Below are 19,651 nucleotides of genomic sequence, written 5' to 3'. Positions count from 1 at the left end.
GCAGAGGGAGAAGCAGGCTCCATGCACCGGGAGCCTGATGTGGGATTCGATCCCGGGTCTCCAGGATCGCGCCCTGGGCCAAAGACCGGCGCCAAACCACTGCGCCACCCAGGGATCCCCGAACTCTTCTCATCTTGCAAAACAAACTCTGTCCCCATAATAGATTTTTTTTAATCCTTAAAATTTTCCCTTGTCGGGCATGGATTCTGGAACCAGATGCCCCTTTTGAATCCTCATCCTCTGCCCCCCGTCCCTGCCTTACTAGCTGAGCCTGGGGACCATGTGTCACCACTCTATGCCTCAGTTTCCTTATAGGTAATATGGGGATAATCTTAGTCGTAATCTCCTAGTCCAGAGGCTCTCAAAGTGTGATTTCTGGACCACCGCAGCATCAGCACGTCCTGGAAATTTATTGCAAATGCAGATTCTCAGAGGCTCTGTAAATAGGGCACAGCAATCTGTGTTTTACCAAGCCCTCCAGGAGATTCGGAGGCTTGCTCAAATTTGAGAATCATTTTCATAGGATTAAGTAGATACAACAAACTTAGAGCAGCGCTTGACCTCGCAGCCCATACCAGGGAAACACTCATTATCATTGCTAATATTATTCACAGAGGAGGTCCAGCCCTATGGGGGGGGCGGTATCTGGCTGTGCCCTCTCTTCCTATCTGGTGGGGTCTGGGTTCCTGGTCTCTGCTGAACTGAGACCTTCTCGCCCCTCTCTGTTGAAGATGACAGTGAGCTGGACCACGTCACCCCATCCCTGGTTAAAGGTTATCACTTGGTCCTGGAAACAGGAAAGGTCGGGGTGAGGAGGGCCGTGCTGCCTCCCCTCTGCCGAAGGAGATAAGGGAGGTCACTCGCCTTCTCCATGACAGGTGCGGGGGAGCCAGGATGTATAAATGGGGGGCCAGGAGGCAGCAGCGACACAGACACCCAGGGGAGTTGCCTTGCCTCGCCCCACTTGCCAGGTGTTCTGTCCAGCATGGCCAAGCGCCCGCTGCTGCTGCTGCTAGCCCTGTGGGTACTGGCTGGGGAGCTGTGGCTGAGGGCTGAGGCCCGGCCATCACCCTACGGAGTGAAGCTCTGCGGCCGGGAATTCATCCGAGCAGTCATCTTCACCTGCGGAGGCTCCCGCTGGAGACGGTCCGACATCCTGACTCATGAAGCTCCAGGTGAGGCTGGGGGAGGTAGTGTGTAGGGGCAGGGGGTGGGCAGTGGATGGGACATGGGATGGTCCAAAGAGCAGGGGATGGAGATGAGATGAAGGGCGGGGACAGAAGAGTCCCTGTCCTACTACATGCAACTGGAGAAACTTGCTCAAGTCTCAAAGCTGTGCCGAGGTGAGAGGAGCCAGTTAGCAGAGCTGGGATGGGGGTGGCAAGCCATCCACAGCCTCTAGTCGTCGGAGAACTGGCTACTATTTCTGGAGCACCTGCCGGGTGTGAGCCTGCCTTAAGCAAGGCTGCTCCTGGCACAACTCCTAGGTTGGGGGAGTAGGTGGGAGGTAGGATGCCATTTAGACACTGACGCTGAAGTGCTTTTCAACCACTATGTACAAGGTGGTATATTAGGCCAGATTTTGCCACCACCTAGCAGGTGACCCTGAATCTCTCAGGATGGTTAAGCGGCAACACAGTCAAAAACAGATTAGGACACCATCTAAGCTGGGCAGGGGGCTCAGCATGGGCTCAGCAGGGGGGATGGGGTCTAGTTTCATGAGATGCAACGGCCTGGCCAAAAACGACAACAAAAAAAAAGAATAGAAAAAGGCTTTCATGATGATGATGATACGTATACGGACCTGGAAGACACACTGCCTGGGTTCTAGCTGCACCCACCTCATGGGGTTGTCATTGTGAGGAATAAAGGAGTTAATGCACTAGATCCTTTAAATGCACCAAATCCTTTAGTATCTGGCACATAGTAAGTGCTCAGTAAAGGATCAGTGCTATTTTGAGTGCTTCTTATGTGCTAGACACTGTTCTAAGCTTTTCTATGGGTATTGATTATCTCATCTACTCCATATAAAATAGAAGTTATTATTATCCCCACTTTTATTCATTCATGAAAGACACAGAGAGAGAGAGAGAAAGAGAGAGAGAGAGGCAGGCAGGGACACAGGCAGAGGAAGAAGCGGGCTCCATGCCGGGAGCCCGATGTGGGACTCAATCCGGGTCTTCAGAATCACTCCCTGAGCCAAAGGCAGGTGCTAAACCGCTGAGCCACCCCGGGATCCCCCATATCCCCACTTTTCAGAGAAGGAAACTGAGAGAGCAGTAAATTCATTTGCTCAGGATTATAATTCAGAGAGGCTGGACTGGTGCTTAGTTCAGCTCCCAAACACATGTTCTTAACTATCAGGCTCTCAATAAATAAAGAGGAGGAGAAAAGGAATGACGAGAGGAAAGGCAAGCTCAATGAGGTTGAATAATCTGCCCATCAGAGCTGGAGCCCGGGCCGGAATGGAATAAAACTTTTGACCATGATGCCGCATCACAAGAATAGAAGTAGCTGGGCCAGCCAGACTCTAGGTGTGACAGAAACTGAGCCCCAAGCACTAACTCTTTTCATGTTTCCCCTTCCCAGATGCAGACTCTGACACAGACAGTGAGCTGGATGAGGCTGTAGCCTCCAGCGAGTGGGTGGCCCTGACCAAGTATCCCCGGGCTTTCTATGAGGGCCAGCAGGGAACTCCGGGGGCTGTGCGTGGTGGCCGCGACGTCCTGGCCGGCCTCTCCAGCAACTGCTGCAAGTGGGGCTGCAGCAAGAGTGAGATCAGCAGCCTCTGCTAGACCAGTGTCTGGACTCTCCTGCATTCATTCATCAGCAAGTCAGAGGTCAGGCACTGCGCCCTTGGACACAGTCCCCCTAAATGACCCTGACCTTTGACCAGCCTATTCCGACCCTGAGCAAACTGCCCCTACCTGGCCAGATGGGAACCTCTGATCCTGACCCCTTCCCTCTCCCCAGGCCGCATCATGCCTTTGCCTGGTCTATACCGCACGCGGCTGCAACCGTGCCCCTACTTTACCCAAACTGGCTGCATCGCCAGACCTTTGCCCAAACTGATTCTCTCTTGCCCCCACCGTGGCCAAGACCACGGTGTCTCCTGACCAGCCCAAATCGTGTCCCTGCTCCACTCCGGCCTTTGCCCACGCCTTTCTCCCAGCCCCTGCTCCCCCACCCGCTGCGGACCCTAGAAGCGGAGGCGGGAGCCCTGGCTGGGTTCCCCTCACAGCCTGCGGTGGGAGGCCCGGCAGGGGGGACGGATCAGGACCTTCTTCAACCCCGATAATAAAAGTTCCAGAAGACTTTGCAGCGTCTGTGTGCCGTCGCTGGGGGAGGAAGCGGAGGGGGGCGCACCAGTCCCCGCGGAGCTCGGCGGCGCCCCAGGCCGCGCCCCTCCGCGCCCGCGGCCCCCGCCTGCGCCGCCGCCTGGGACTTTCCGGCGCGGGGAGGGGGCGGGTCCCGGAGCGCAAGGTGCGGAGGCGGCGGGCAGGGGAGCGACGCTTCCCGTCGCCGCTCGGGGCCGGAGCGAGGCGGGCGGCGCGGCGGCGCGGGGCCGGGCAGGGCCGGGCAGGGCCGGGCGGGGGCGGGGGCGCCATGCGAGCGGCCCGGGCGGCTGCCCCCCGGCCGCGGCCGACGCCGCTGCGGCTGCTGCCTCTGCTGCCGCTGCTGCCGCTGCTGCTGCTGTGCCACCGGACCCGGCCCCAGGGTGAGTGCGGGCCGCCCCCGCCGCAGCGCCGAGCCTCCCCGCGTGCACCGGCGGCCCGCACGCGCGAGACGCCGCCAGGCCCCGGGCGGGCGGAGAGCGGGGGGACCGGGGGACGGGGGTCGGCGGCGGGGGGCAGCCCGAGGCCCGGGGCTGGGGTGGAGGCTCCGGCTGGTAACAGGATGTGGCTGGTAGAAAGGGCGGGGAGGAGTTTGCCCCAAGCCCGGGGAGGGGTGCCCAGCGCCCCCTTCCTGCCGCTCACCCCCCGGATGGGACCCCCGGATGGCCCCCCACCCTGCGCAGAAGTTCAGCTTCTGGGATGCGCGGGATGGGGGAATTGAGCCTTCTGCCCTGGGAACACCCCTCCACCCCCCACCCTGCCTCCCTCTCCAGACAGCCCTGGGCCACTGCAGTGCTATGGAGTTGGACCCTTGGGCGACCTGAACTGCTCGTGGGAAGCTCTCGGGGACCTGGGAGCCCCCTCCACGCTGCACCTCCAGAGCCAGAAGTAGTGAGTACAACCGGCCGACTCGGGGAAACTGAAGCTTTAGAGGGGTGGCCGCTCAGGTCCCAGCATACTCAGGTTGAGAGGACCCCAAGAGTTCGGCTTCTTAGCGCCCCCCCCCCACTCTCAAGCCCTTCGATTCCAGGTTTCCACGTTTCCTTGCCGTGTGACCCTAGACCAGTCGCCTTCCCTCCCTGAGCCTCGCTGTCCTCCTCTATCAGAAGGCGGTAATGAAGAAACCTGCCCCCAACCTTGGTTCTGAGGATATGAGGAATTAGGCAGTGGTGAAGAGAATTTGCTTAATAATTTGAAGCTGTCTTTTATGGCTGTGTGACCTTAGGCAAGTAGCCTAACTTCTCAGTGTATAAAAAGATAATTTGGTTAAAAAAAAAAAAAAAAGATAATTTGGTATGATGCCAGGGAGGCAGCAATGAAAGGCAGACGGAAAGCCTGGCCCTCGTGGAGCCCATAGTCAAGGGGGAGACCTGGGTTCCTTCATGATGAATCGCAGCTGCAAACTCAAATTCATTTCAAATTTGGCTGAAGGAGGAGTAAAAGGGGCATTGAAAAGTGGGAACCACAGTGGGAGGGGGGAAAGCTGTTTTTTTTTTATTTTAACAATGGCAAAACGTAAAAGTTACCATCTTTTTTTTAAAAAAGATTTTATTTATTTATTCATGAGAGACAGAGAGAGGCAGGTTCCCCGTGGGGAGCCTGATGTGGGACTCGATTCCGGGACTCTGGGGTCACGCTCTGAGCCAAAGACAGACGCTCAACCGCTGAGTCACCCAGGCGCCCCTGAAATTTACCATCTTTTTTTCTCAACCATTTTAGGTGCACAGTTCAGTGGCATTAAATACATTCACGTTGTTGTGCAATTGTCACCACCGTTCCTTTCCAGAGGGGCCTAGTTTTAATTGGCATAAGACAAAGGGGAGTCAGAGAAGGTCCCCCCCTTTTTTTAATGAGATGAAATTCACATCACATAAAGCTAACCTATTTTAAAATGAATTCAGTAGTATTTGGTACATTCAAAGTATTGTGCAGCCACCTCCTCTATCTAGTTCCGGAACATTCTCATCACCCCAAAAGGAAGTTCCATCCCTATTAACAGACACTGTATCATCATCCCCCCACCGGCCCCTGGGAACCACCATACTGCTCTCTATGGATTTTCCTCTTCTATGGATTTGCCTATAAATGGAATTATAGGAAATGCAGCCTTTTGCATGTGGCTTCTCTCATCTAGCATATTTTTAAGTTTCATCCACGTTGTAGCAGGAATCTGAACACAATTCCCTTTTATGGCTGACTAATAACTTCACTGTATGGATCTACCGCATTTTGTGTACCCATTCATCTATTGGTGGACATTTGGGTTGCTTTCTTCATCTTTTGGCAGTCGTGACTAGCACTGTTAGGAACATACATATACAAGTCTTGAGTCGCTGTTTTCGGTTCTTTGGGGGTCTATGCTTGGGAGGGGAATTGCTGGGTCCTATAGCCATTCTGTGTTTAACTTTTTTGGGAACTGCCAAACTGTTTTCTGCTGCAGTGGCACCATTTTTTACTTTCCCACCCGCCGGGTACCAGGGCTACAGTTTCTCCACATCTTCACCAACACCTGCATTTTTGTTGTTGCTGCTGTTTTATGAAGGCCTTGTTCGGAACCTTTGAAATCTAATCCTTTAGGATATCCTTCACGGTGCTCTCTGTCACCCACATCTGGTCTGTCAGCAAGCCTGGCCGGCTCCACCTTCTACATTATCCAGAATCTGGCACTCTCTACATCCTGGCCAGGCACTCTGGTCCAGCCCCCACCATCGTGGCTAGCTGGCCAGGGTGGTGCCTTGGGTCACTTCCTTCCTGGGACCCTGGCTGGCACCCTCAGGCCCACAGTCTGTTCTGCATCACAGCAGCCAGGGGGCGCCTGTGAGCATTTGCGGCCGGGACCATCTCTCCTTAGCTCTCTGCCTTCTCCTGGGCTCCCACCTCGCTCAGGGTAAAAGCCCAAGTCATTCTTGTGGCCCCCCCAGGCCCCGCACAATCTGCTTGTCACCTCCCTGCCTCACCTCCTCACACTTCCCCCTCACTCATTCCTCTCCTGCCATGCGGGCCTCCTCCTTGCTATTCCTCAAACACACCAGTCAGCCTACTTCAAGGCCTTTGCTTCCTCCTGAAATGCAACCCCCCCCCCCCCCCCGCATCCTGCAGGGCTCTGTCCTCATGGCCTTTGGGCTTTTGTTCAATGGTCTCCGCATCTGAGAGATCTCTGCTGAGCACCCTCCCCAAAATAGCACTGTCGTGCCTCACCACATCATCACACCGCATCCTCTTCACCCTATGACTGCCCTTTCTGTCACTCACACCGCCAGCAATTATATACTCACGTGTTCCTCGTCTGCCTCCTGCGCTGGAAGAGCAGCTCCCGAGAGCAAGGTCCTCGCTTGCTTGGATCTTAGTCCTATCCCCAGCTTCGACCAGACGACCTGACACAGTATATATTTGCTGACAGAATAGTTGCATAAGTGTAAATGTACATACATATAAGTAGGTGTGGATAAACACAACATGCGATGCTCACGTAACGTGTATTGGGCGCCCAGTGCTGTTCTAAGCACTTTTCAGTCATTATCTCATTGATTCCCCTCATTCTTTTGTCCTTCAGCTAGTATTTCTGTCACCCTCATTTTATAGACGAGGAAACAGACACAGAGAAGCTAAGTGACTTGTTCAAGGCCACACAGCTCTGAAGCAGCAGAGCTGGGATTTGAACGCAGGCAGATGAGTTCTCATTATGGCTCCAGGCCCAACCGGATACACCTCCCCCTCCCATGCCCACATTTCTCCTCACAGCCATTCCAACAGAACGTGGACTGTGGCAGTGCCTGCCGGGCAGAGCTGGATGACCATTCCACGGGAACAGCTTACCATGTCTGATGAACTACTTGTCTGGGGTACCAAGGCAGGCCAGCCTCTCTGGCCCCCTGTCTTCGTGAACCTGGAAACCCGAAGTAACAGGCGGGATGGGGGGTGTGCTGTATGTGGGGTGGGTGGTCCTGGAGGCCCCGGCTCAATGCATCTGGCCTCCCCTTCTTCAGTGAAGCCAGATGCCCCCCGGCTGCACCCTGATGTGGACTTTTCGGAGGATGACCCCCTGGAGGCCACTGTCCAGTGGGCCCCGCCTGTATGGCCACCCCATAAGGTCCTGGTCTGTCAGTTCTACTATCGAAGATGCCAGGGGACAACCTGGACCCTGGTGAGTGTCAGGGGCCCCCTTTCCCCCACTGTATTCCAGGGAGGTCCCAGGGCATCATCCCCAAATCAAAGACCCAGCCCAGAGAGCCACTGAGAGCCCCTTTCTTATTTGCCCTATGAGTCTGTCCATATCTCACACAAAAGGCCTGTACATGCATCTCGTTCAACTAAAAAAAAAAAAAAAAAGTCACCCCCACCCCAAATAATCTAAAATTTCATGCAGTCCCAATCCACATTCCACTTGGAATTTATGAGAAACTCAGTAAACTTCCTCTAACATTTGTGTGCATGAATAGAAGTCCTCAAATAGCTTACCTTAACCTTAAAATAATGATCGAAGACATTTAGAGAGCATCTACTGTGTGCCAGACACTGTTCTAGGCTCTTTATTGAACCCTTACAAGAACTCTTTGAAGTAGGTGCATTTTATACCTACCCATTTTATGGATGAGGAGCAAGGCTTGGTTTAAATGAACACCCAATGGTTCAGCGGTTTAGCGCTGCCTTCAGCCCAGGGCATGATCCTGGAGACCCGGGATCAAGTCCCACGTCGGGCTCCCTGTACGGAGCCTGCTTCTCCCTCTGCCTGTGTCTCTGCCTCTCTTTCTCACTGTGACTTTCATGAATAAATAAATAAAATCTTTTTTCCTATGTTCTTGGAACCCCCATGGTCTTGGACAAAGCAGTTGGACCCTGCTGACATATCGGGTCAAATACTCTCAACTCAGTTCTTAGCTTCATTGCTCTTTCCTCTCTATCCCCCAGCTGGAACCAGAAGTAAAGTCCATACCCCTGACTCCTATTGAGATCCAGGACCTGGAGCTGGCCACAGGCTATGAGGTGTTTGGTCGTTGCCGAATGGAGAAAGAAGAGGATCTGTGGAGCGATTGGAGCCCCATTTTGTCCTTCCAGACACTACCCTCTGGTGAGGATCTCCAGGCTTTGCCCCTCCAACCTCTCCTCTCCTGGCAGTCTGTACCACTCACTATACCCCTCTCATTTGTACCCCTTCCCTCATCCTTGACAGCTCCAAAAGACGTATGGATATCAGGGAACCCCTGTTCACCAGTCAGACAAGAACGGCTGCTTCTGTGGAAGGTGAGCTATAGTGATCAGTTTCATTTTTCTGCACGTCAGGAAGCCCCAGATAACAATATAAACAAGGCAATGGTTTCAATGCTGCCTTCTTGAGGTGGTTTCAAGGCTTCAGGAGGGGTCACTCAGAGAGGTCCTAGCATAGTGCAAGGCACAGAGCAAGCCTCCACCAATGTCAGCTACTTCTAGGAGACCTGAGCTGAGACATGAAGGTGGGTGCAGGTGTTCCAGACAGAGGGGAACAGCAGGTGCAAAGGTTTGAAAGCAAGACGAAGCTCAGCTCCATAAAATAGAGCACAGCGTGCCAGGACTTGGATGCTTGTATCAAAATGGCATTAAGCTGGGGCGCCTTGGCTGGCTCAGTCGGTAGAGAGTCTGCCTTCAGCTCAGGTTGTAATCTTGGGGGTCCTAGGATCAAACCCCGCATCAGGCTCTCTGCTCAGAGGCGAGTCTGCTTCTCCCTCTGCCTCTCCCTCTGTGATCTTGCTCTCTCTCAAATAAATAAATAGAATCTTAAAAAAAAATGGCATTAGGAGATGATAGGCAATGATGCAACCATCCTCATTGATCCAACTCTGTTGAGCATCTACTATGTTTCAGGTGTTCCAGGTCCCTGGCTCACAGTAAATATGGCAAGGGACAAAACAAAAGGGCCCATCTCTTTGCCCACACAAGCTGATAGTAATTTTAACCACACATAACACAGAGCTTTTCCTACATACCAGGTGCTAGCCTACATGCTCATTTATATTAACTGACTTTACAGATAAGAAAAATGAGACACATATCATAACACATCCTTGTAACACCCTTTTACTATACTGAAATGAAATACATAGATAACCCTTGTATACTCATGTTTTTAAAAATGTATGACAGAGTGTTCTAATTGTAATATTCTGTAGAAGATAAAGGGAAAATAAGGTAATGGCATATGGCAATTATGTCACCAATATGAGATGAGCACTAAATCTGTATGTACCTAATAATATGGCTTTAAAATATAGAGAGCAAAAATTGACAGAACTACAAGGACAAATATATGAACCTGCAACCAATGTAGGAGATTTTAATGCACCCCCATCAATAATTTCATAATAGATAGAAACCAAGTCAAGATCTAGACTATTTGAACATGTGATTAACAAACAGCCTAATGGACTCACATAGGAAATGTCAGAACCCTTTCTTCCATGTACAGTTAGGGCATTTATCAAAGTCAGCTGCATGCCAGGCCGTAGAGCCAGTTTCCAGGGACTTCAAAGGGGTGAGGTGATGCAGGGCAATTAAAGAATTCTCTAATTAGAACACAGATTGTGCTAGGAATTGATCATAAAAACTGCCTAGAAAGTCCCTATGTATTCTGAATATTTAAATATTTCAGTGAGTGTTGGGGCTCCTGGGTGGCTCAGTGGTTGAGCATCTGCCTTGGCTCAGGTCGTGATCCCAGGGTTCTAGGATTGAGTCCCGCATCAGGCTCCCCACAGGAAGCCTGCTTCTTCTCCCTCTGCCTGTGTCTCTGCCTCTCTCTCTGTGTCTCTCATGAATAAATAAATAAAATCTTAAAAAAAAAAAAAGAAAGAAAGAAAAATTCAGTGAGTATTAAAACGAGTCCCCCTGCCATTTTGTCTTAGGAGTTTGTTTCCAGGATCAGTTAACATTATTAGAATATTCATCTACAAAAGTTTTTCCTCTATACAACAGCAAGAATTTTGAAATCCCAAAGAATTGCACAGGACACAGACTAGGATGAGGCAAGTAAGGCAGGCTCATGCAAGTGCAGGGTCAGATCCTGTCTGTACTTAAAATCTTGAAATTTGGTTTGTCATGGGTTGTTTGGCTTTAATTTTGATTAAAATATAATTTCTCTTAATTACTGGGTTTTGATATCCTTCCTTTTAACTTTTGCATCCAAGGGGAGTGCCTCACTCATTTCCCTTTTGTTTTGGTCCTGGAACTTTATTCTCATGTCACCTCTGCCACTGAGCACCCCCTCAGACTTATTTTCTTCACCTGCAAAGTGGAGCCAACAGAAAGATTTCACTGACTGTTTTTCCAGGTGGACCCCACTGAGATATGCAGTGTGTACCTGATAAATGGAAGATACTAACCCTTTCTTCCTCTCATTCCTCAGGACCGGGGGCACTGCATGCAGATGAACTATAAAGTATGGTTCCAGGTCAAAGATCAGGAGCTGATCCAGAAGACGGCTCCCTGCTGCAACCTTTTCATCCCCACCCAGGCAGAGTGGGTCGGGGTGTCTGCTGTCAATGCCACAAGCTGGGAGCCTCTCACCAACCTTTCTTTGGCCTGCTTGGGTAAGAGGCTGTGATTTCCTCTGAGCAGTGATGGGACTCCCTGGAGACGGAGGCGAGGACTCCCCAACTGGACAGCTCAGACTTCTCCTCCCCCATCTAGGTCCAGATTTTGCACCCCATGATGTGGTGGTCAGCAGCATTCCTGGGAGGACAGAGCTGCTGGTGACTTGGCAGCGGGGGCCTGGGGAGTTACAGGAGCATGTGGTGGACTGGGCTCGAGACGGTGATCCCCTGGAGAACCTCAGCTGGGTCCGGCTTCCCCCTGAGAACCTCAGTGTTCTGTTGCCAGGTGAGGCTCTGGGACACCTGGGTTCCCATCCCAGCTATTGCAGAGCAGACTGTGAGTCCACCTGCAGGAGAGAATATTATGGCTGAAGTGTCACTAATTCATGCAAGCAGTGTTCATTGAACACTCACTATGTGCTATGCCATGTTCTAGACACTGGTATGCGGTGACAGCAGCTGATGTCTACTGGCATTTGCCATCAGCATTAAATTATTCAAACTTCCTTATAAAGTAGGTTTCTGTTATTATCATACTTGAGGTATAGATGAAGATAAAGGCCCAGGAAGGTTAAGCAACTTGCCTGAGGCCACACAGCAAGTAGGTGGTAGAACCAGGATTTGTTTTTTTGTTTTTAAGATTTTATTTATTTATTCACGAGACACACAAAGAGAGAGAGAGAGAGAGAGAGAGAGAGAGAGAGAGAGAGGCAGAGACACAGGCAGAGGGAGAAGCAGGCTCCATGCAGGGAGCCCGATGTGGGACTCGATCCCGGGACCCCAGGATCACACCCTGGGCCGAAGGCAGGCGCTAAACGGCTGAGCCACCCAGGGATCCCCATAGAACCAGGATTTGAGGGATCCCTGGGTGGCGCAGCTGTTTGGCGCCTGCCTTTGGCTCAGGGTGCGATCCTGGAGACCCGGGATCGAATCCCATATCGGGCTCCCGGTGCATGGAGCCTGCTTCTCCCTCTGCCTGTGTCTCTGCCTCTCTCTCTCTCTCTGTGTGTGTGTGTGACTATCATAAATAAATAAATTTAAAAAAAAATAAAAAAAAAAGAACCAGGATTTGAACCACATAATCAGGCCTCTGAAGCCAGACCCTGAGCCATCACACACATCTCTCTCTCTCTCTCTCTCTCTCTCTCTCTCTCTCTCTCATGGAGTTGACCTCCTTGTGGGATGAGCAGCCCAGTGAAACAAACAGCAACAAAACAAGTACATTACAAGTAATGTAATTGGAGAAAAAAATAAAACGGCAAAGGAGAGGAGGGAGGATTGCTATTTTAGAAAGGAAGATTAGAAAAGGTTCCTGGAAAAGCCGATTTGAACCAAGACCTGAAGGAGGTAAGAGAGGGTGCTATGAGGATGTCTGAGGGAAAAGCAAGAGGGAACAGACAGTGCAAAGGCCCAGGGGACAGGAATGTGCCAGATCTGTTAGCAGAACAGCGAGGAGGCCCACATGGCTGGAGTGGAGTGAGTGAGGCGGAGAGTGGGAGGAGGTGAGGGCAGGGAGGTGACAAGCAGATTGTGCAGGGCCTGGTGAACCTCAAGAGAGACTTGGGCTTTTGGTCCGAGTAAGGTAGGAGCCATGGAGAGTTCTAAGCAGAGGAGGGATATGCCCTGGCTCAGTTGTCTACAGGTGCTCTCTGGCTGCTCTTGGGAGGAATAGACCGGAAAAGGGGTGAGGACCATACCAGATGGGAACTGAGAAGGGGTGACAAGCAGGTTCTGATTGGAGGTCCTGGGGCGAAATTTTGGGGATCCATTTGGATATGTTGTGTTGGAGATGTTCATCCAAATGGAGCTGTCCATGAGGCTGTTGGATATTCAGGTCTGGAGGCTTTCAGTGAGTTCTGGGCTGGGGTGTGGCATTGGGGAGCCCATTCTTGCTGTAAAGGACTTGGGAGAGCATGAGAAGGTATTGAGTGGAACATTTAGGAAGGAGGAACCCTGATCCTAGACAATTCCCATTTGGGGAAGGCCTGGCAGCAGCAGTAGGTCTTGAAAAGGGACTTCAGGAGCCTCACCCACCATGATGGGTGGTGTCAGGGCCCCACCTGTAGCCTGGTTTGAGCATCTCTCAGCCTCTGGCACCTGCATTTCCTGGCCTGAAGGTGCTCTCTGGTCACTGAAGCATTTTGCCTGTCTGAGCAGCAGGCTGGACGTGCTGGTGAATGAAGTTGCCTCAGATACAGCTCACGAATTACTAGTAAGAATTGGTGGATAAATACCCCAGATTCCTCCCTCCTTGGATGGGATGGCTCCCTGGGCTGATGCTCTCTGCTGCCCCCCTGAGGTCAGCAGCGGGATCGCGTTTCCATTGCCTGCATTGAGAACATGTTCTCATTTACCAGCGCCTTTGGTTAGCTCACTTCCCAGCTGCCCTGTTGGCATTGTGTGGGGTTACCACCCAGAAAAATTGCCATTCCCCAGATATTTATCTAAGCATGTCCTTCAGGAGACACAAATGAAGATGCCTAACAAGTAGGAAATGAGCAGGGGAGGGGAAGCCAACTCTAACTGTATTTGCTCCTCCACCGACCAGGGAATTTTGAAGAAGGGGTCCCCTACCGAATCACAGTGACAGCAGTCTCTCCTTGGGGCTTGGCCCCTGCCCCCTCAGTCTGGAGGTTCAGAGAGGAACTGAGTAAGTGGTAGAGCTGGGGAATGGGGGAGCCCCCTGGAACTCCGGCAGGCCTTGACCTATTGGCTTTCTCCCCAGCACCCCTAGCAGGGCCAGTGCTTTGGCGACTCCAGGATGCCCCCCCAGGGACCCCTGCCATAGCATGGGGAGAGGTCCCAAGGCACCAGCTCAGGGGCCATCTCACCCACTACACCTTGTGTGCACAGAGTGGGACCAGGCCTTCTGTCTGCATGAATGGTGAGTTTCACGGCCTCTTGCCCCCTGCTCCGAGCTCCCACAAGACCCACCCATCAGTCTACCTCACCCTTGTCCCCAGGTTGGCCTCTTTTGGTTCCTTCTCAGTCCTTGGGAAAGTCTGGGATGTCATCTGTTCCCTAGTGAACAATAACCCTGGTGGCTATCATTATAATGGACTGTCATTTGACTATTAAAAGTGAAGACTTGGATCTATATTTATTGACATTGAAAGATGCCTGTCATGTTTTATTAAATGAAAAAGATAAAAAGAGGGCAAAACTCCTCGAGATGGTTCCATTTGTGTAAAATAAACCTGGTGTCAAGCAAAGCAGAGGCACAAATGTGAAAAGGAATTGCCCACAGTGTCAACAGGATTGCAGGATTGTGTATGATTTATATTTCTTTTTCATACCTTTGGGTATAGTACTCTGGGCATAAATTCCTTTTTAAAAATGCCTTTGTTACCCTTTTCCTCCCTAATTACAAAAGTTAACTGTGATTATTGCCATAGCTGACCCATTAAAGGAATAGGTCATCTAGAATATCATTTCAGCATTCTTTTTTTTTTTTTTTTTTTAATTTTTTTTTTTAATTTTTATTTATTTATGATAGTCACACAGTGAGAGAGAGAGAGAGGCAGAGACACAGGCAGAGGGAGAAGCAGGCTCCATGCACTGGGAGCCTGACGTGGGATTCGATCCCGGGTCTCCAGGATCGCGCCCTGAGCCAAAGGCAAGCGCCAAACCGCTGCGCCACCCAGGGATCCCCTCATTTCAGCATTCTTGAGGTGCCTTGGGGGCTCAGTTGGTTGGGCACCCAACTCTTGATTTTGTTTTTATTTTTTGTTTTTTTTTTTGTTTTGTTTTGTTTTTTTAATTTTTATTTATTTATGATACTCACACACAGAGAGAGAGAGAGAGAGGCAGAGACATAGGCCGAGGGAGAAGCAGGCTCCATGCACCGGGAGCCCAATGTGGGATTTGATCCTGGGTCTCCAGGATCGCGCCCCGGGCCAAAGGCAGGCGCCAAACCGCTGCGCCACCCAGGGATCCCTATTTTTTGTTTTTTTTTAAGATTTTATTTATTTATTTATGAGAGAGAGAGAGAGGCAGAGTCACAGTCAGAGGAAGAAGCAGGCTTCATGTAGGGAGCCTGACTTGGGATTTGATCCCAGGTCCCCAGGATCAGGCCCTGGGCTGAAGGCAGCACTAAACCGCTGAGCCACCTGGGCTGCCCCAACTCTTGATTTTGGCTCAGGTTACGGTATCAGGGTTGTGGGATTGAGCCCCATATCAGGCTCCCTGCTTGCTATTCTCCCCCTGCCTTGCTTCTCTCTCTTTTTGTCAAATAAGTAAATAAATCTTTAAAAAAGAGAGAGAGAGAGAGAGAGAGAGGCACCTGGGTGTCTCAGTTAAGCATCTGCCTTCGGCTCAGGTCATCATCTCAGGGTCCTAGAATCCAGCCGTGCTGTGGCAAGGGGCAGGGTGTCCCTGCTCAGAGGGGACTCTGTTTCTCCTCCTACCTTGCTCTTGCATTCTCGCTCACTCTTTTGCTCTCTCTCTCTCCGTCTTAAATAAATGAATAAAGTCTTAAAAAAAAAAAACAGATTATCAGCATTCTCATAATTTTACTGACACTGATAATGCAGATTCCACACTTTTCCATTTATTTATTTATTTATTTACTTATTTATTTATTTATTTATTTATTTAAAGATTTTATTTATTTATTCATAGACACACACACAGAAAGGCAGAGACACAGACAGAGGGAGAAGCAGGCTCCGCGTAGGGAGCCTGATGTGGGCCTCGATCCCTGGTCCCCAGGATCACACCCCAGGCTGCAGGCGGCGCCAAACCGCTGCACCACCGGGGCTGCCCTCCATCTATTTTTTTATTTTTTTATTTTTATTTTTTTTCCACCATCTATTTTTTTAAAGATTTTATTTATTTATTCATGAGAGACACAGAGAAAGAGGCAGAGACATAGGCAGAAGGAGAGGCAGGCTCCCTGTGGGAAGCCCGATGTGGGACTCAGTCCCAGGACCCTAGGATCATGACCTGAGCCGAAGGCAGACGGTCAACCGCTGAGCCACCCAGGCACCTCTTCCATCCATTAACACAGATATAGGAGTTGTGTTCTGTAAAGATTTTTAACTTTGTATTATAGAAAATTCAAGCACATACAAAAGTAGAGAGGCTAGTATAACAAACCCTGGTGTGCCCACCACAAGGTGTCAACAGTTACCTGCTTTCTGCCAGTCTTTCATTATATCCCTTGCGCTTTTTTTCTAACCTTTGGTGTCACTTTACCCAACTACATCAGTGCTTCAGCATTTATCTCTAACTGATAAAGCCTATTTTTTAACATAATTACTTTGCCATGATTGCACCTTACAAAAAGTATATATTGATCATTGGATTAAATTTTTTACTTGTATTTATTTTTAAGGATTTAATTTCATTTATTTGAGAGAGAGAGAGAGAGAGAGAGAGAGCAAGCATGAGACAGGGTGGGGGCTAGGGGACAGAAGGAGAGGAAGAAGCAGACCCCTCACTGAGTGCAGAGCCAGAGGAGGGGCTCGATCCCAGGACCCCAGGATCATGACCTGAGTCAAAGTCTCAGGCTTAACCGACTGAGCCACCAGGTGCCCCATTTTTTTAGATTAAAGTTTTTGTGCATATCTATATTATATATACATTTTATTATTATTATTATTATTATTATTATTATTTTAGAGAAGGAGAAGAAGAGAGAATCTTAAGCAGACTCCATGCCTGGAGCAGAGCCCAGCATGGGGCTCAGTCTCATGATACTGAGATCATAACCTGAGCTGAAATCAAGAGTCAGATGCTTAACCAACTGAGCCACCCAGGCACCCTGGTATTATTATTATTTTAAAAAAGGACCATGTTATAGACTATAGTTTGGCCCCTCAATCTCTTATCCCTGTGATGTTTTGCAACTTCCTTTTTTTTTTTAAGATTTTATTTATTTATTCATAGACACAGAGAGAGAGGCAGAGACACAGGCAGAGGGAGAGGGAGACGCAGGCTCCATGCAGGGAGCCCAATGTGGGACTCCATCCTGGGTCTCCAGGATCACACCCCAGGCTGCAGGTGGCGCCAAACCGCTGTGCCACCAGGGCTGCCCTGCAACTTCCTTTTTTTCACCTGCTGATTTAGCTTGGACATCTTTCTATGGCAATATAGCTGGATCAGTGTTCCTATCTTCCCCAATCCTACAACAAACCAAAAGCTTCTTCCTCTTTCAGCTTAAAAACAAAAAAGAGGGGGATCCCTAGGTGGCTCAGTGGTTGGGCGCCTACCTTTGGCCAGGGCATGATTCTGGAGTCCAGGGATCAAGTCCCGTATCGGGCTTCCTGCATGGAGCCTGCTTCTCCCTCTGCCTCTCTCTCTCTCTCTCATGAATAAATAAATAAAATCTTTAGGAAAAAAGAAAACAAAAAAGAGCAGTTTAGTAAAAAAAAAAAAAAAGTAAACAAATATAGTTCTGGGAGGTGTATGTCTTCCCATCATCTAAAGAGAATCTCCATTCCCTGGGTTAATGCGCTGGTGGGGGATATGCTCATTTATTCTTTTATTTATTCAAATATATATCATTTTTAAAAAATATTTATTTATTCATGAGAGACAGAGAGAGAGAGGCAGAGACATAGGCAGAAGGAGACGCAGGCTCCCCACTGGAAGCCCGATGTGGGACTCAATCCTAGGACCCCCGGATCACAACCTGAGCCAAAGGCAGATGCTCAACCACTGAACCACTCAGGTGCCCCTGAATATATATCATTTTTGACTGCTTTCTGTGTGCCAGGCACTGATCCCAGTGCTGGGAACACGGCCTTTGTGGAGCTAACTTTGTAACAGTCAGGGAACATCTCACTGAGGAAGTGAAATTTGGCAAAGACCTGAAGGTGGGAGCCATGTGGATATCTGGGGAGAATGTTGCAGACAGATAAAGGAAGCACATGCAAAGGCCCTGAGGTAAGACTTGACTGCCTCTGCAACCTCTCTGGGTGTGTCCTTCAGTGAGTGGCAGCACCCAGAACATCACCTTGCCCGACCTTCAATGGGGTCCTTGTGAGCTGTGGGTGACCGCATCCACCATCGCAGGACAGGGGCCACCTGGTCCCAGCCTCCGGCTTCACCTACCAGGTAGGGGGTTTGGGGTGGGACTGCCATGGGAGGGGGTCTGCTCCATTTGGAAATAGGGGTTTCAGTGAGTGAGCAACCTTTTGATGTGGGGGTGGTTATTGGTGACACCTCCAGGGCACTCTGACCCTGCTAAATGGATCATTGGGCTGTCTGTGTCTCTGACCCTTTCACCTGTCCCTGACCTTGACCTATCACCAGCGACTGTTTTGTTTTATTCACCAGCTGCACTCCCACCCCAAGATCTCCCAGCCCTTAGCCCCTACCCACCCATAAGCCCTGCCTATTTACCTGCCTCCCTCACCCAAGCCCTGCCCCATCCTTTTTTTTTTTTTCCTGCCCCATCCTTGACCCTTACCTGATCCCTCCCCATCCCTGGTGTCCAAATGTTCTTCTGCCCCCTGACTCAGATAACACCCTGAAGTGGAAAGTCCTGCCAGGTGTTCTTCTCCTGTGGGGTTTGTTCCTGATGGTCTGTGTTATGAGCCTAGCCACTTCTGGAAGGTGAGGCTGTCAGACGTGTGGGTGTCTGCCCAGGAGGGCAGCTGGACACTAGCTAAGCTTTGGTTGGGGGAGGTGGGGAGAAGTGAGGGGACACCTCAGGGCTGTGTGACACTCCTGGGCATGGGTATCAGGTCACCTGGATTCCCAACCCTGTTACCCACTTTCCAGGTGCGTCCACCTCCGGCACAAGGTACTGCCCCGCTGGGTCTGGGAGAAGATTCCTGATCCTGCCAATAGCAATTTTGGCCAGCCCCACATGGAGGTGAGCAGAAAGGCTGACCTGCCTGGGCCCTCTGGGAGGTTGGCGAATGCAGGGACAGCGGGGAGTGGGTGGGAGCAGGTCTGGGAGAATGGAGGTCAGAATCCCTGTTTCTTCTCTCCCCCAGGAGGTGGTGCCTCCGGCTCAGACCCCCGGGGACTTCCCCATCCTGAAAGTGGAAGACATGGAGCCACTACAGGTTATAGAGCCCCCCCAGGCCTCCACCCAGCTTGACTCTGGGTATGAGAAACACTTCCTGCCCACCCCTGAGGAGCTAGGCCTTCTGGGCCCGCCCCCAGGTCCCAAGTTCTGGCCTGAACCCACCCCCAGCCAGGAGAGGGGTGCCCATTTGACAGATGAAGACACTGAGGCTCAGAGAGGCTGAGTCACTTGCCTGAGGACACCTGGCCAGGAAGAACCGGCTGAAGGACCCCTATGGAGAAGGGCCTGGCCCTACCGGGAATAAAATAAATGAACATGGACGGATGAGGGAGCAAAGGCAAATGTATGAAATCCAGAGTGGCAGCTGCCTCCCCAGATCTGTCCTGCTGCTATAACAGAACCACAGCGGGTTGTATCCGCTGCTGCACCTGCAGCCAGGTGCGGCCACGGACCAAGTTCTCGCCAACGGAACGTGAGCAGACGTGCCACGTGCTGATGCCCAGATGGGGTCGGAGCTCCTCCACGTCCTCTCCCCTCGCTCCCTGCGAGCTGGAACATCACCGTGCCTGTGAGCCAGCTCGAATCCTAACGAAGGGGAATGTGGAGCAAGAAGTGGAAAAGGAGCCTCCGTCCCCAAGTGACTGCATGACTCAGAGCCACCCTGAGAAATAAACTTTTATGTTTTTATAGCTACTGTGGCTTGGGTACCTCTTACAGCAGCCGTGTCTGGACTCACACCAAGTCCATCTTTGATTGTGGCAGAGTCGAGCCTCTGC

The 19,651-nt window shown here is 50.9% G+C and overlaps 2 protein-coding genes across 2 annotated transcripts; both read left to right on the top strand.

Annotated features, from left to right (window-relative positions):
- The first annotated feature begins 985 nt into the window (after window positions 1-985).
- Window positions 986-2,795, top strand: RLN3 (relaxin 3). The gene is made up of 2 exons (XM_055344012.1): window positions 986-1,179; window positions 2,579-2,795. The coding sequence occupies exons 1-2, from the start codon at window positions 986-988 to the stop codon at window positions 2,793-2,795; spliced, it is 411 nt and encodes a 136-aa protein (XP_055199987.1).
- Window positions 2,796-3,575: 780 nt separating this feature from the next.
- IL27RA (interleukin 27 receptor subunit alpha) lies at window positions 3,576-19,564 on the top strand. Its single transcript, XM_055344011.1, has 14 exons — window positions 3,576-3,718; window positions 4,109-4,226; window positions 7,077-7,234; window positions 7,322-7,479; window positions 8,244-8,403; window positions 8,506-8,576; window positions 10,708-10,891; window positions 10,992-11,180; window positions 13,443-13,544; window positions 13,620-13,778; window positions 17,828-17,953; window positions 18,361-18,454; window positions 18,623-18,716; window positions 18,841-19,564. The coding sequence occupies exons 1-14, from the start codon at window positions 3,607-3,609 to the stop codon at window positions 19,096-19,098; spliced, it is 1,983 nt and encodes a 660-aa protein (XP_055199986.1). The 5' UTR covers window positions 3,576-3,606; the 3' UTR covers window positions 19,099-19,564.
- Window positions 19,565-19,651: the final 87 nt, after the last annotated feature.

Source organism: Nyctereutes procyonoides, unplaced genomic scaffold, assembly GCF_905146905.1.
Source record: "Nyctereutes procyonoides isolate TBG_1078 unplaced genomic scaffold, NYPRO_anot_genome, whole genome shotgun sequence".
Classification (NCBI taxonomy): Eukaryota; Metazoa; Chordata; class Mammalia; order Carnivora; family Canidae; genus Nyctereutes; species Nyctereutes procyonoides.
Note: the sequence above shows the minus strand (reverse complement) of the source record. Positions and strands in the feature narration are given on the sequence as shown.